At 46.6% G+C, this 15,483-nt stretch overlaps 1 protein-coding gene across 2 annotated transcripts in view; it reads left to right on the forward strand.

The window, feature by feature from the left end:
• LOC118389394 (alpha-1,6-mannosylglycoprotein 6-beta-N-acetylglucosaminyltransferase B-like) overlaps window positions 1-14,719 on the forward strand; it is a 182,246-nt gene extending 167,527 nt beyond the window's left edge. For both annotated transcript variants that reach the window (XM_052527616.1, XM_052527617.1), the window contains 6 exons: window positions 1,296-1,451; window positions 2,068-2,214; window positions 2,390-2,506; window positions 7,858-7,932; window positions 11,447-11,730; window positions 13,587-14,719. In XM_052527616.1, coding sequence (XP_052383576.1) covers window positions 1,296-1,451; window positions 2,068-2,214; window positions 2,390-2,506; window positions 7,858-7,932; window positions 11,447-11,730; window positions 13,587-13,785 — 978 coding nt within the window. In that variant the 3' untranslated portion in view covers window positions 13,786-14,719. The remainder of the gene's footprint in view (window positions 1-1,295; window positions 1,452-2,067; window positions 2,215-2,389; window positions 2,507-7,857; window positions 7,933-11,446; window positions 11,731-13,586) is intronic.
• Window positions 14,720-15,483: the final 764 nt, after the last annotated feature.

Below are 15,483 nucleotides of genomic sequence, written 5' to 3' on the forward strand. Positions count from 1 at the left end.
CAGTTGGTAGAGCATGGCGCTTGTAACGCCAGGGTAGTGGGTTCGATCCCCGGGACCACCCATACGTAGAATGTATGCACACATGACTGTAAGTCGCTTTGGATAAAAGCGTCTGCTAAATGGCATATATGATTATATTATATGTAACGACGGGACCGTGAGGACACACTCTAACACACACATTCATACTATTATTATTATTTATTTTGTATTACTGTTTGTATATTGTTGTATATGAAATGTGTGTGACTGTCCTTGTCTGTCAGTGTATCAGTGTTTTGTTACTTGTCAGGTTTTGTGTTTTTGTGGACCCCAGGAAGAGTAGCTGATGCTTCGGCAAAAGCTAATGGGCATCCAAATAAAACCCCTGAATTAACCAATCAGATAGGTAGACGTGCGAGAGCTCCATCAATAGATCAGAGAGAGGGATGTCATAGCAGCCAGTAAGGAGAACCGGCTGGCACAGGCTGGCGAATGCTGTGCTCTGCTGCTGCTGCCCTCTGGGTGCCTGGACTGGCACTGGCAGTCTGCCAGTATCTTTCCCTGCGTACTTACATGGACGCCTCGCTCTCTGACGCTAGAGGCCAAATGTGTGCGATGAGATAGCGAGGGATTGAGAGAAAGGGTGTGTGTGTGTGCGCACGTGTGCAGGAAACCAATCCAGATCCCTAGCACCTCACCTCATTCATATTGACGGCCCACGGCAGTGCGGCACTGTGTGTCTCTTTGGGCTTTCTAAAGGGGTCTGTCACATTAAATGCCCTGCACTCACTAACAGGCAATGGCTCTGCCTCTCTCTGTGTGAAGATACTGGCGTTCACACAGCACACACACACACTCACTCAGGGAATTCACAACCACTCATGCACACACACACATAAACACTCATAGTGCATTATCAAATGTACACACACTAACACACACACTCATTGCCTCTTATATGTACACTCATAAACAACCACACACACAGCCATTAACACATCACCTCTAATCAAGTGATTCTCTCTGTCCCTCCTTCCCTCTCCATCGCTCCCTCCCTCCTTCCCTCTCCATCGCTCCCTCCCTCCTTTCCTCTCCATCTCTCTCTACCTCCTTCCCTCTCCATCGCTCCCTCCCTCCTTTCCTCTCCATCTCTCTCTACCTCCTTGCTCATCCACTTTCTCCCTCAAACTCAACCCACACTGATGACATTCTCCACTGTCCCACTTCCTCTCCTCGCTCACCAACTCTCCATTCACTTTCTTACATTCTCTCTCTCTCTCTCTCTCTCTTCCCTCCTCCTTGTCTATCAGCAGGGTAAGGAGGGTTTCCTCCAGATCCTCCACAGGTACATGGAGGTCCACGGGACGGTGTACTACGAGACCCAGCGCCCCCCCGAGGTGCCTGCCTACGTCAAGAACCACGGCCTGCTGCCCCAGCACGAGCTGCAGACGCTGCTCCGCAAGGCCAAGGTACTGGATCACACACACACTAGATGATACACAACATACACAAGAGGTAACCCACTACAGATGTAGGATCTTAATTTGGTCACCCTGTTGCAGGATAACTTTCCTTCAATGCCGGATTTCCTGTAAGTAAGGGTATTTGAGGTTTAAAAAATCTTCTAATTTCCACTTTGAAATTCAGACTTGATTTTCAGTTACGGAACATTTATCAACCCCTACAAACAATGTCCAATTATTATAATCCACATAATAATTCATATTTTCTGTTGCTGCAGGATTATTTTCCTGCTGTAGCAAACTGGCTCAAATTAAGATCCTACATATGTACGTGCGCAAACAGATTCAGGCACCATGCACACACACACACACACACACACACACACACACACACACACACACACACACACACACACACACACACACACACACACACACACACACACACACACACACACACACACACACACACACACACACACACACACACACTGTTGCACCAGCACTAACTACAACAGCATCAACTTCCAGTTCCTGATATATCTGGAATTTTCAATTTACAAGCATTAATAAAATAACTGGTGGTTATCCTAACTAGTACCATCTTCATCTCCCCCACCAGCTCTTCATCGGGTTTGGTTTCCCCTACGAAGGGCCCGCCCCTCTGGAGGCCATAGCCAATGGGTGCATCTATCTGCAGCCCAAGTTCCACCCACCACACAGCTCGCTCAATCACGAGTTCTTCAGAGGCAAGCCCACGTCTAGAGAGGTGAGCTCCCATTGGTCAACACAGTATCTAGTACCACTCTTCAACTTAAAATTAACCAATGCAATTCAGCAAACTGCCAACATTGCCGATTGTACACCAAATGTGCCACTTATACCTCACAGAATATTGCTTTAAACGGGAATGTTCTACTAATTCTATACTCCGCCCCTCTCAGGTGTCATCCCAGCACCCGTATGCGGAGCAGTACATCGGGCGGCCCCACGTCATGACAGTAGACTACAACAACTCCCAGGAGTTTGACGCCGCCATCAGAGAGATCATGAGTACCAAGGTACAGTTATTTCATGAATTATTTATTGACTCATTGGTTTCTTTGGCAGTGACCAAACACACTATGTTGTACCTGGGAAGGATTGTACAACCATATAACATGTAGCAGCGCTGGTACTGAACGGGTGACGCTGCTGAACGGGTGACGCTGCTGAACGGGTGACGCTGCTGAACGGGTGACGCTGCTGAACGGGTGACGCTGCTGAACGGGTGACGCTGCTGAACGGGTGACGCTGCTGAACGGGTGACGCTGCTTTTTTTTGTTTGAATGACGTTTCAGCTCGCGCCACCCAGCAAATACACCTCGGAAAGCTCCACGTGGAGACGCGCTAGCTGCAGTGTTTGAACCTAGGACAGGGGTGTATGCTACGCTAGCATTAGGAAGCAGTGTGTCCACAGCCAAGGAGTAATTAGCCTGTAAAGGTGGCTTACTGGGAACCTGCAGTCGGCGTGAGGCTCCAGGGAGTGTGAGAGGTTGAGAGAATTTGAGCAAGAGGTCAAACAGGCCGATTGAGATGCCTCTATAAAGCCGTGTTGTTCATGTGTGTGTGTGTGTGTGTGTGTGTGTGTGTGTGTGTGTGTGTGTGTGTGTGTGTGTGTGTGTGTGTGTGTGTGTGTGTGTGTGTGTGTGTGTGTGTGTGTGTGTGTGTTCTCCCCTATCCACTCTCCTGCTTGTCAGACATGCCATAGCTCAGTGCACCGGGGCTTACTCTCTGTCTGCCCTGTCTGTCACTCCACTGAATGATGGCTGCCCTGTCTGTCTGTCTGCCACTCTACTGAGAGATGTCTGTCTGTCTGCCACTCTACTGAGAGATATCTGTCTGTCTGTCACTCCAGTGATAGATGGCTGATGGGTCACTTCACCCCTCACTGGAGACTGCACACTCCCCCTGTTTGTGGGCTGGCTCTCTGTCCAGGGCGGCTCCACATGCTCAGCCGTGCAGACCAAAGCAATCTCCACTGGCTGACACCTCTTCATGTTCACATAAATCCCTTTCCCATTTCTCTTTCTCTGTCTCTCTCTGTCTCTCTCCCTTTCTTTCACGCTCCCTCTCTCGCTCTCTCTCTGTTCCCCCTTTCCCATTTCTCTTCCTATGTCTCGCTCTCTCTCTGTTCCCCCTTTCCCATTTCTCTTCCTATGTCTCGCTCTCTCTCTGTTCCCCCTTTCCCATTTCTCTTCCTATGTCTCGCTCTCTCTCTGTTCCCCCTTTCCCATTTCTCTTCCTATGTCTCGCTCTCTCTCTGTTCCCCCTTTCCCATTTCTCTTCCTATGTCTCGCTCTCTCTCTGTTCCCCCTTTCCCATTTCTCTTCCTATGTCTCGCTCTCTCTCTGTTCCCCCTTTCCCATTTCTCTTCCTATGTCTCGCTCTCTCTCTGTTCCCCCTTTCCCATTTCTCTTCCTATGTCTCGCTCTCTCTCTGTTCCCCTTTCTCATTTCTCTTCCTATGTCTCGCTCTCTCTCTGTTCCCCCTTTCCCATTTCTCTTCCTATGTCTCCCTCTCTCTCTGTTCCCCCTTTCCCATTTCTCTTCCTATGTCTCGCTCTCTCTCTGTTCCCCCTTTCCCATTTCTCTTCCTATGTCTCGCTCTCTCTCTGTTCCTCCTTTCCCATTTCTCTTCCTATGTCTCGCTCTCTCTCTGTTCCCCCTTTCCCATTTCTCTTCCTATGTCTCGCTCTCTCTCTGTTCCCCCTTTCTCATTTCTCTTCCTATGTCTCGCTCTCTCTCTGTTCCCCCTTTCCCATTTCTCTTCCTATGTCTCACTCTCTCTCTGTTCCCCCTTTCTCATTTCTCTTCCTATGTCTCGCTCTCTCTCTGTTCCCCCTTTCCCATTTCTCTTCCTATGTCTCGCTCTCTCTCTGTTCCCCCTTTCCCATTTCTCTTCCTATGTCTCGCTCTCTCTCTGTTCCCCCTTTCCCATTTCTCTTCCTATGTCTCGCTCTCTCTCTGTTCCTCCTTTCCCATTTCTCTTCCTATGTCTCGCTCTCTCTCTGTTCCCCCTTTCCCATTTCTCTTCCTATGTCTCGCTCTCTCTCTGTTCCCCCTTTCCCATTTCTCTTCCTATGTCTCGCTCTCTCTCTGTTCCCCTTTCCCATTTCTCTTCCTATGTCTCGCTCTCTCTCTGTTCCCCCTTTCCCATTTCTCTTCCGATGTCTCGCTCTCTCTCTGTTCCCCCTTTCCCATTTCTCTTCCTATGTCTCGCTCTCTCTCTGTTCCCCCTTTCCCATTTCTCTTCCTATGTCTCGCTCTCTCTCTGTTCCCCCTTTCCCATTTCTCTTCCTATGTCTCGCTCTCTCTCTGTTCCCCCTTTCCCATTTCTCTTCCTATGTCTCGCTCTGTCTCTGTTCCCCCTTTCCCATTTCTCTTCATATGTCTCGCTCTCTCTCTGTTCCCCCTTTCCCATTTCACTTCCTATGTCTCGCTCTCTCTCTGTTCCCCCTTTCCCATTTCTCTTCCTATGTCTCGCTCTCTCTCTGTTCCCCCTTTCTCATTTCTCTTCCTATGTCTCGCTCTCTCTCTGTTCCCCCTTTCCCATTTCTCTTCCTATGTCTCGCTCTCTCTCTGTTCCCCCTTTCCCATTTCTCTTCCTATGTCTCGCTCTCTCTCTGTTCCCCCTTTCCCATTTCTCTTCCTATGTCTCGCTCTCTCTCTGTTCCCCCTTTCCCATTTCTCTTCCTATGTCTCGCTCTCTCTCTGTTCCCCCTTTCCCATTTCTCTTCCTATGTCTCGCTCTCTCTCTGTTCCCCCTTTCTCATTTCTCTTCCTATGTCTCGCTCTCTCTCTGTTCCCCCTTTCCCATTTCTCTTCCTATGTCTCCCTCTCTCTCTGTTCCCCCTTTCCCATTTCTCTTCCTATGTCTCGCTCTCTCTCTGTTCCCCCTTTCCCATTTCTCTTCCTATGTCTCGCTCTCTCTCTGTTCCTCCTTTCCCATTTCTCTTCCTATGTCTCGCTCTCTCTCTGTTCCCCCTTTCCCATTTCTCTTCCTATGTCTCGCTCTCTCTCTGTTCCCCCTTTCTCATTTCTCTTCCTATGTCTCGCTCTCTCTCTGTTCCCCCTTTCCCATTTCTCTTCCTATGTCTCACTCTCTCTCTGTTCCCCCTTTCTCATTTCTCTTCCTATGTCTCGCTCTCTCTCTGTTCCCCCTTTCCCATTTCTCTTCCTATGTCTCGCTCTCTCTCTGTTCCCCCTTTCCCATTTCTCTTCCTATGTCTCGCTCTCTCTCTGTTCCCCCTTTCCCATTTCTCTTCCTATGTCTCCCTCTCTCTCTGTTCCCCCTTTCCCATTTCTCTTCCTATGTCTCGCTCTCTCTCTGTTCCCCCTTTCCCATTTCTCTTCCTATGTCTCGCTCTCTCTCTGTTCCCCTTTTCCCATTTCTCTTCCTATGTCTCGCTCTCTCTCTGTTCCCCCTTTCCCATTTCTCTTCCTATGTCTCGCTCTCTCTCTGTTCCCCCTTTCCCATTTCTCTTCCTATGTCTCGCTCTCTCTCTGTTCCCCATTTCTCTTCCTATGTCTCGCTCTCTCTCTGTTCCCCCTTTCCCATTTCTCTTCCTATGTCTCGCTCTCTCTCTGTTCCCCCTTTCTCATTTCTCTTCCTATGTCTCGCTCTCTCTCTGTTCCCCCTTTCCCATTTCTCTTCCTATGTCTCGCTCTCTCTCTGTTCCCCCTTTCCCATTTCTCTTCCTATGTCTCGCTCTCTCTCTGTTCCCCCTTTCCCATTTCTCTTCCTATGTCTCGCTCTCTCTCTGTTCCCCCTTTCCCATTTCTCTTCCTATGTCTCGCTCTCTCTCTGTTCCCCCTTTCCCATTTCTCTTCCTATGTCTCGCTCTCTCTCTGTTCCCCCTTTCTCATTCTGTCCATCCCACTGACCTGTTGTTTTCATATTTATCCCTCTTTAATAAATGGGAGGCAGTGAGGGAGGGAGGGAGGGAGGGAGGCAGTGAGGGAGGGAGGGAGGGAGGGAGGGAGGGAGGGAGGGAGGGAGGGAGGGAGGGAGGGAGGGAGGGAGGGAGGGAGGGAGGGAGGGAGGGAGGGAGGGAGGGAGGGAGGGCGAGACTGTGCCTCTCTCTGCTTAGACCAAAGCAAATGTTGTGAGGCATATTTCTGTGCTAGTTTACATACATGATTCATAAAGTGTTATGTTTTGATCAGATTTGAGATGTGTAACTTTTTGTCCCTACATCCATACAACCCTACATATAAATCCTCTCTACATAGTTTATTTTCTTTATTTGAAATTGGAAAAGTCAGATTTCACATGCAGTTAAACATTTTGTATAAAGGAAATGATTTACTGATCGATGTATCGTTTACAGGTGGGATTTGGAACAGATATGTGATCAACTGTTAAAACGGGAGGGAATACCTTACTAGTATGTGGTCTGTACTTTCAGGCTCCACGCATTCCTAATGGAAGAGTTGAACAGAACTATTTCTGCTGAATCAACAATGGATTTCCTTGAAATGTTACATTGCGTCGTTGTGCACAACATGTTATCAGAGACACTTGGTTCCAAAGGGACCTCCGGTGAAGTCATGCTGTATTCAGTCGAACATGCTAAAAAGAAAACACACTATCCTGGTATTACAAGCAAAAAAACTTCAACCAGCTGACCCGTCGGATCCACATTGTTACAATTACGACAGGGGACAATAATCTAAGACCATCTATTTCCGTATTTAGATCAGGAAGTATATTTCCAGTTAGTTTATTTAATTTAGTTTCCTTTACAGTTTCAAGTTGGTATGTGGGTGTGTTTTGCCTCAGCTGGAGAGAAATAATGAGTATTTTGTTGAATCACAGCAATATAGCTATTCTCTAATCAGACAAATCAAAGGTGAGCCTTTTGCTGCATATTGAATAGCTATGCAAATGAAAACAAAGCCTGAGTGTGTCCCAAATGACATCCTATTCCCTACATGCCTCCAGAAGGACACATAGGGCTCTGGTCAAAAGCAGTGCACTATGTAGGGAATAGGCTGCCATTTGGGACACAGTCACAATTACTAACACACAAGTCACCCACTGCAATTAAGCCACACCCACTTCAAAATGGCCACAGTTACATCCCAAATGATGCACTATTCTCAAAGATTAGTGCACTACTTTTAACCAAAGCCCTATGGGCCCTGGTCAAAAGCAGTGCACTAAGTTCCATTTGTGACGCTACCCACATTTACTTGTTGTGATTAATGGGTAGAATTGGCTACTTATTGCAATTAGGATGAACGATAGGTAAAACAATATTGAAATTAGGAAAATATGGTAATTTAGTGGTGTTGATTGCCTAGCAATGCATTCTGTGGAAATGTTCTGATCTGTGGGAATATGTGTGTGGGTGTGTGTGTCTTTGCAGGTCGAGCCATACCTACCGTATGAGTACACCTGCGAGGGAATGCTGGAGAGGGTACACGCCTACATACAGCATCAGGTAGGTTCACCGTGCACACACACACACGCACACGCACACGCACACACACACACACACACACACACACACACACACACACACACACACACACACACACACACACACACACACACACACACACACACACACACACACACACACACACACACACACACACGCATACATACAGTTGAAGTCGGAAGTTTACATACACTTAGGTTGGAGTCAATAAAACTCATTTTTCAACCACTCCACACATTTCTTCTTAACAAAATATAGTTTTGGCAAGTTGGTTAAGACATCTACTTTGTGCATAACACAAGTAATTTTTCAACAATTGTTTACAGACAGATTATTTCAATTATAATTCACTGTATGACAATTCCAGTGGGTCAGAAGTTTACATACACAAAGTTGACTGTGCCTTTAAACAGCTTGGAAAATTCCAGAAAATTATGTCATAGCTTTAGAAGCTTCTAAATTGGAGGTGTACCTGTGGATGTATTTCAAGGCCTACCTTCAAACTCAGTGCCTCTTTGCTTGACATCATGGGAAAATCAAAGAAATCAGCCAAGACCTCAGAAAAAATTGTAGACCTCCACAAGTCTGGTTCATCCTTGGGAGCAATTTCCAAATGCCTGAAGCTACCACGTTCATCTGTACAAACAATAGTACGCAAGTGTAAACACCATGGGACCACGCAGCCATCAGACTATATGTTGCAACTGCACATGGGGACAAAGATTATACTTTTTTCAGTCCTCTGGTCTGATGAAACCAAAATATAACAGTTTGGCCATAATGACCATTGTTATGTTTGGAGGAAAAAGGGGGAGGCTTGCAAGCCGAAGAACACCATCCCAACCGTGAAGCACGCGGGTGGCAGCATCATATAGGGGCGGCAGGTCACGTAGTCGTTAGAGCATTGGCCTTGTAACCGAAAGGTTGCTAGATCGAATCCCCGAGCTGACAAGGTAAAAATCTGTCGGTCTGCCCCCACTGTTCCTAGGCCGTCATTGAAAATAAGAATTTGTTCTCAACTGACTTGTCTAGTTAAATAAAAGTAAAACAAAAAAAATATTGTGGGGGTGCTTTGCTGCAGGAGAGACTGGTGCACTTTACAAAATAGATGGCATCATGAGAAGGAAAATGATGTGGATATATTGAAGCAACATCTCAAGACATCAGTCGGGAAGTTAAAGCTTGGTCGCAAATGGGTCTTCCAAATGGACAATGACCCCAAACATACTACCAAAGTTGTGGCAAAATGGCTTAAGGACAACAAAGTCAAGGTATTGGAGTGGCCATCACAAAGCCCTGACCTCAATCCTATAGAAAGTGTGTGGGCAGAACTGAAAAAGCGTGTGCGAGCAAGGAGGCCTACAAACCTGAATCCGTTACACCAGTTCTGTCAGGTGAATGGGACAGAATTCACCCAACTTATTGTGGGAAGCTTGTGGAAGGCTACCTGAAAAAGTGTGTGTGAGCAAGGAGGCCTACAATTTTAAAGGCAGTACTACCAAATACTAACTGAGTGTATGTAAACTTCTGACCCACTGGGAATGTGAAAGAAATAAAAGCTGAAATAAATCACTCTACTATTATTCTGACATTTCACATTCTTAAAATAAAGTGGTGATCCTAACTGACAGGGATTTTTTTTACTAGAATTAAATGTCAGGAATTGTTAACTGAGTTTAAATGTATTTGGCTAAGGTATATGTAAACTTCTGACTTCAACTGTACATGCTGGCACTCAACCGTGTCTGTTTGTTCCAAAACATTCTCATAATGTCTTCCTCCCATGCTACCTTCCTACCACACACACTAACTCACCTCTCTCTGTCTGTAATCAACCAGGAGAGGTCACTAGTGAACACGGTGTCTGACTATGGACTAGACCAGGGTTTCCCAAACCCAGTCCTGCACCCCCGGTTTAAAGTTTTGGTTTCACCCTTGCACCACACAGCTGAAAATCAAAGCTTGATGATGCGTTGGTTATTCGAATCAGCTGTGAAGTGCTAGGGAAAAACCATAATGTGCACGGGGGCTCTTGTGTGTTGCTGTGCAATAGCCTACTATTTATATAATATACAGAACTTGACTTTATTTTTACTTACGTCATTTAGCAGACGCTGTTATCTAGAGCAACTTACAGTAGTGAGTGCACACATTATCGTACTTGTCCCCCGTGGGAATCAAACCCTCGGCCCTGGCGTTGCAAGCATCATGCTCTACCAACTGAGCCAAATGGGACCACTTTGCTATCGCCATGCTAGTCATTAATCTAGTGTTACTATGTAATACATGTTTATTGGGTTATTGTTAGATACAGTTCCATATCCCATTCTATCATACTCTGAAAATATCTATTCAGCCCCGTGTATTTATCTACTGTATAGTATAGTTATAACCTCTCTGTTTCTGTCCATTACGGAACCATCCCTGTGTTGGTCTTCCTCAGTGTGTTTAAATAAAGTTCCTGTGTGGGTTTACTCTTCGGCTGCGTTATTCCACTCTAAAGGGGAACGGTGTCAGTAGGTTACAAACCAGTAAAATACATCGAGCCGGGTCGTTCTCTTTCGCTGACTCATCTCCACACGTCTCCTTAGAAGCCACTGCTACCTCCATCTCCTGTTTGGTGGCAGGGCCGACACAGACCGAGACTGAACTGTCACTATCAGACTTCTGATATTTCTGCTCTAATCTGTTTAATGTGTCTGGGAAATGCTATCGGAAATGCTATCGGAACTGCTATCGGAACTGCTATTTGAACTGCTATCGGAACTGCTATTTGAACTGCTATTTGAACTGCTATTTGAACTGCTATTTGAACTGCTATTTGAACTGCTATTTGAACTGCTATTTGAACTGCTATTTGAACTGCTATTTGAACTGCTATTTGAACTGCTATTTGAACTGCTATTTGAACTGCTATTTGAACTGCTATTTGAACTGCTATTTGAACTGCTATTTGAACTGCTATTTGAACTGCTATTTGAACTGCTATTTGAACTGCTATTTGAACTGCTGACTTGGTCGGCTGATATGTCAAATTGGTTCTTTTTTTTTTCTTTTCTTTTCTTTTCTTTTCTTTAAAACGAGTTCTCTCTGGTGTTGTTGGACCCAGATGAGTTTTGTCAGGGAATAGGTGAAGGGTTGATGGGAGATTATTTAGAGGGATGTGCAGTATAGAGGAGGTTAGAGAAACGGCTGTTTATTTGTATTTCTGTCACACGATGCCCTGAAGTGTTAGGAAATGTAGCTTTTATTCACAGCTAAAGTGTCAGCAGGCTTTGATTTCTGTTGACTGTCGTGTTTGTATAGTGTGGGAGTGACAATTCGTGCATGTGGATGTGCGTAGCTAACTTGGCGTCTGTGCGTGCGTTTGCACCGTCTTCAAAAATACCACATTCTGTATAATGGAATCTCGGCACCCAGAAACAAATCTCCCGTGCGTGATAGCACAAGAGACTACCTATGTGTTGTGTTATTCAACATCCCCCTCCCCTTTCTCTCTCTCCTCTCCCTCCAGGACTTCTGTGCCCCCGAGGCCCCTTTCCCTCCGGCCAACTCCTCCTCCAAGCTGGGGATTAGTAGTCTCGGTAGCCCTGGGCCTCAATTTGTCCTGCTGCCCAACTCCAGTGCCCTAACCTGGGCCCCCGACGCCAGCGCCCCCTCTGCCTGGCCCCCTCTCAGCTCTCTGAGGCTGCTGGCGTCCCAGGAGGGCCAGTCGTGTGTGGAGGCGTGCCAGCGGGCCAACCTGGTGTGTGAGCCCGCGCTGTTCCGCTTCGTCAACAACAAGGAGGCCCTGCGCGGGTGAGTGGCACCTTGGCACACCTGTTTTCACGTTAAGCCATATTCGCGAACACACACATTTGGACAAACGTTTCTAACAGCCACACACACACACACACACACATCTGGACATACGTTTCTAACAGCCACACACACACACACACACACACACACACACACACACACACACACACACACACACACACACACACACACACACACACACACACCTGGACATACGTTTCTAACAGCCACACACACACACACATCTGGACATACGTTTCTAACAGCCACACACACATACACATCTGGACATATGTTTCTAACAGCCACACACACATACACATCTGGACATACGTTTCTAACAGCCACACACACACACACACACATCTGGACATACGTTTCTAACAGCCACACACACCTAAACACATCTGGACATATGTTTCTAACAGCCACACACACATACACATCTGGACATACGTTTCTAACAGCACACACACACACACACACATCTGGACATACGTTTCTAACAGCCACACACACACACACACATCTGGACATACGTTTCTAACAGCCACACACACACACACACACATCTGGACATACGTTTCTAACAGCCACACACACATTTGGACATACGTTTCTAACAGCCACACACACACACACACACACACACACACACACATTTGGACATACGTTTCTAACAGCCACACACACACACACATTTGGACATACGTTTCTAACAGCCACACACACACACACATCTGGACATACGTTTCTAACAGCCACACACACATCTGGACATACGTTTCTAACAGCCACACACACACACAAACATCTGGACATACGTTTCTAACAGCCACACACACACACACACACACATCTGGACATACGTTTCTAACAGCCACACACACACACACACATCTGGACATACGTTTCTAACAGCCACACACACACACACACATCTGGACATACGTTTCTAACAGCCACACACACACACACACACACACATCTGGACATACGTTTCTAACAGCCACACACACACACACATCTGGACATACGTTTCTAACAGCCACACACACACACACACATCTGGACATACGTTTCTAACAGCCACACACACACACACACATCTGGACATACGTTTCTAACAGCCACACACACACACACATCTGGACATACGTTTCTAACAGCCACACACACACACACACACACACATCTGGACATACGTTTCTAACAGCCACACACACATATGCAGAATCACTACACGTCACTAACAACCATACAAACATGCACACTGCTCTCTGACCTCTGTGACCGACCTACCACTCAATGGTACCAAACTGGTGTTTCGTTCACTAAGGGCTGTCTGTGGGCGTAATACTCAACCAGCTACAGCAAGGATGTCAGGTTCAAAGTCTTCTCAGTGATGTCAGGTGTCTTGTCGGCCCCATCTAGAGATCTGTAGTGACAGCGGAAGACGATAAGAGTGTCATAGCAACGCCAACTCTTCCTCTTCTTTTATCTTTCCCTTTCTCCTTGTCTTTCTCTTCATCACCCATCCTGCTCGACATATTCCTGTCTTTCTCTTCATCACCCATCCTGCTCGACATATTCCTGTCTTTATCTTCGGTTCCTTTTTACTTCATGTGTGTCTCTCTCTGTGTCCCTCTCTGTTTCTGTCTCTGTCTGTGTCTCTCTTTTTGTCTCTGTTTCTCTCTCTCCCTCGGTTTCCCCTCCCATCTCTTCCCCCCTTTTGTCCTCCCCCTCCCCTCTTGGACTCTCTCTTTCTCTCTGCATCACTCATCAAACACCCTCTCTGCATCACCCCATCCCCCTCCCTCCATCAAACATTCCACCACCCCTCCCCCCACCAGGTTAGAGGTGCAGTGTGAGGTGGTGGAGGCGGAGGTCAACCACGTGTTCCCGGCCTTCTCCATCCTACGCCGGGAGTGCAGCCTCCAGAAGGACCCCCTCCTCTACAGCTGTGCCGGCCACAGCCCCAAGTACCACCGCCTCTGCCCCTGCCGGGACTACCGCCGCGGCCAGGTTGCCCTCTGCCGAGACTGCTTATGAGGAGGGGCCAGGAGTTTTTCCAATGAACGCCTGACCCGGCAATGTGGCTAGGAAAAACTCCAGGCACTCTAGTTATAGCCTATGAATTGTAGACTATAAACTATGGACAATAATCTCAACCGGCCCTGGTTATAATGCTAGGAGAAGGGCTGGCTAAAACTGAAGGGACCCCTCCCCCCCCCTCCAACTGGAAGACTTGGTTCCAAGTTACCCACTGAGCTTGAGTGGGTTGTTGTCCCATAGTCACTCCTTCATTCCTTGGTTTCTAAATTGACTAATATGTTTCTGATATGAGCCTATGGATGGTTTGCCTCAAAGCTCCTCACTGGCCTAAGAGAGATGTGCTGGACTATACTGCAACAAGTATATCCGTTCACCATGTGGCCACAGGAAAACACAGTAATCCACAATAGGGAAAAGGCTATATCGCCATCTAGCTAGCTACCTAACTAATACCTAGAGGAGACCACTGACCGGAAGATCATTGATTTGCTGCTACAATATCAATAATTGGAATTTAACCCTCCAAGACCAGGGAGTTAAGAGAGCAATCGACCTGGGGAAGAAAACAGTTAACACAACGTGTGTCAAACTCCTAGAAAAAAGTGACCTTTGAGTGGAATTCCACCTTTGGGTCAATAACCCTCTCACCCCCTCTCTTTGGCGTTGTGCTTTGACAATAGACGATGGACACTCAGACTCTCTCCCTAGACTCTCTCCTTTTAAAGATGAACTCTTTCTTTTGCGCGACTAAAATAACCGTGGCTGCCAACGTAGTCAATGCAATCATCTCTGTTGCGCTAAAATGGACTAAAACAGATTAAAGATTATTTTTTAATAAAGTGAACGTTTTGAGCTCTGCTACTGCGAGAACAGAGGATTTTTAAGAACCTTTCGGTGGTTTTGTGACGGAAATAAAAATAAATAAAAAAACGGAAACTTGAAAAGAGATCAAAGCGTCGATGTCGTTTTGTTGTCGGTCTTTTGTCATGACTCAGAAATATATTTTTTCCTTTCTGGATTAATGGTTTCTTTCATCTCCAGCTGCTCAGTTTCCATTTCCCTCCCGTCCTCCCCTGCCCATCCATCCATAAGAGAGCGAGGGAGATATGAGAGATGTTTGATCTTCCACTCCTCCAGAGCCAGAAGCAGGGGATGAGATTGTCGATATGTTGTGTTTGAGGGGGGGGAAATCAGATATCTGTTCTGCTCTCTGGTTTTCCAGATGAGACATGCACTTCTGAGGCCAGTGTTCACAACACTTGTTCTTACCTTGGGAAGTGAGTGGGTGATCCAACATAACCCTTAATGTACCAGTCCAATGCTCATAGGAGAGTAGCTGGCCTCTACTATGAAACAGAATATGCAACATACTGTACACACTGAACATACCCAGTATACCTTACAAGTAAATGGAGTCTTGGAGTTAACTGTTTTTACGCCAAGTAGGAATCCTTTGGGAGAGAGCACTGGTTTTCCTCTGATACTGTCCGTCTATGGAGGTTGACTATCTATGGTAGAGATGATAGTGGTCCGTAATAATGGATGTCTATGGTATTGGATGTACTGTCGGAGGCTCGTGTGTAGTAGGGGGTATAATCTTCATAGTGAATATTGATTGTTGTGTTCAGTACATCTATTGAAGCATTGGCTTGAAGCGTTCGTTGACAGCTCCGTTTCTGCCCCGGGTCAGTATTC

This window comes from Oncorhynchus keta, chromosome 10 (genome assembly GCF_023373465.1).
Source record: "Oncorhynchus keta strain PuntledgeMale-10-30-2019 chromosome 10, Oket_V2, whole genome shotgun sequence".
Lineage (NCBI taxonomy): Eukaryota > Metazoa > Chordata > Actinopteri > Salmoniformes > Salmonidae > Oncorhynchus > Oncorhynchus keta.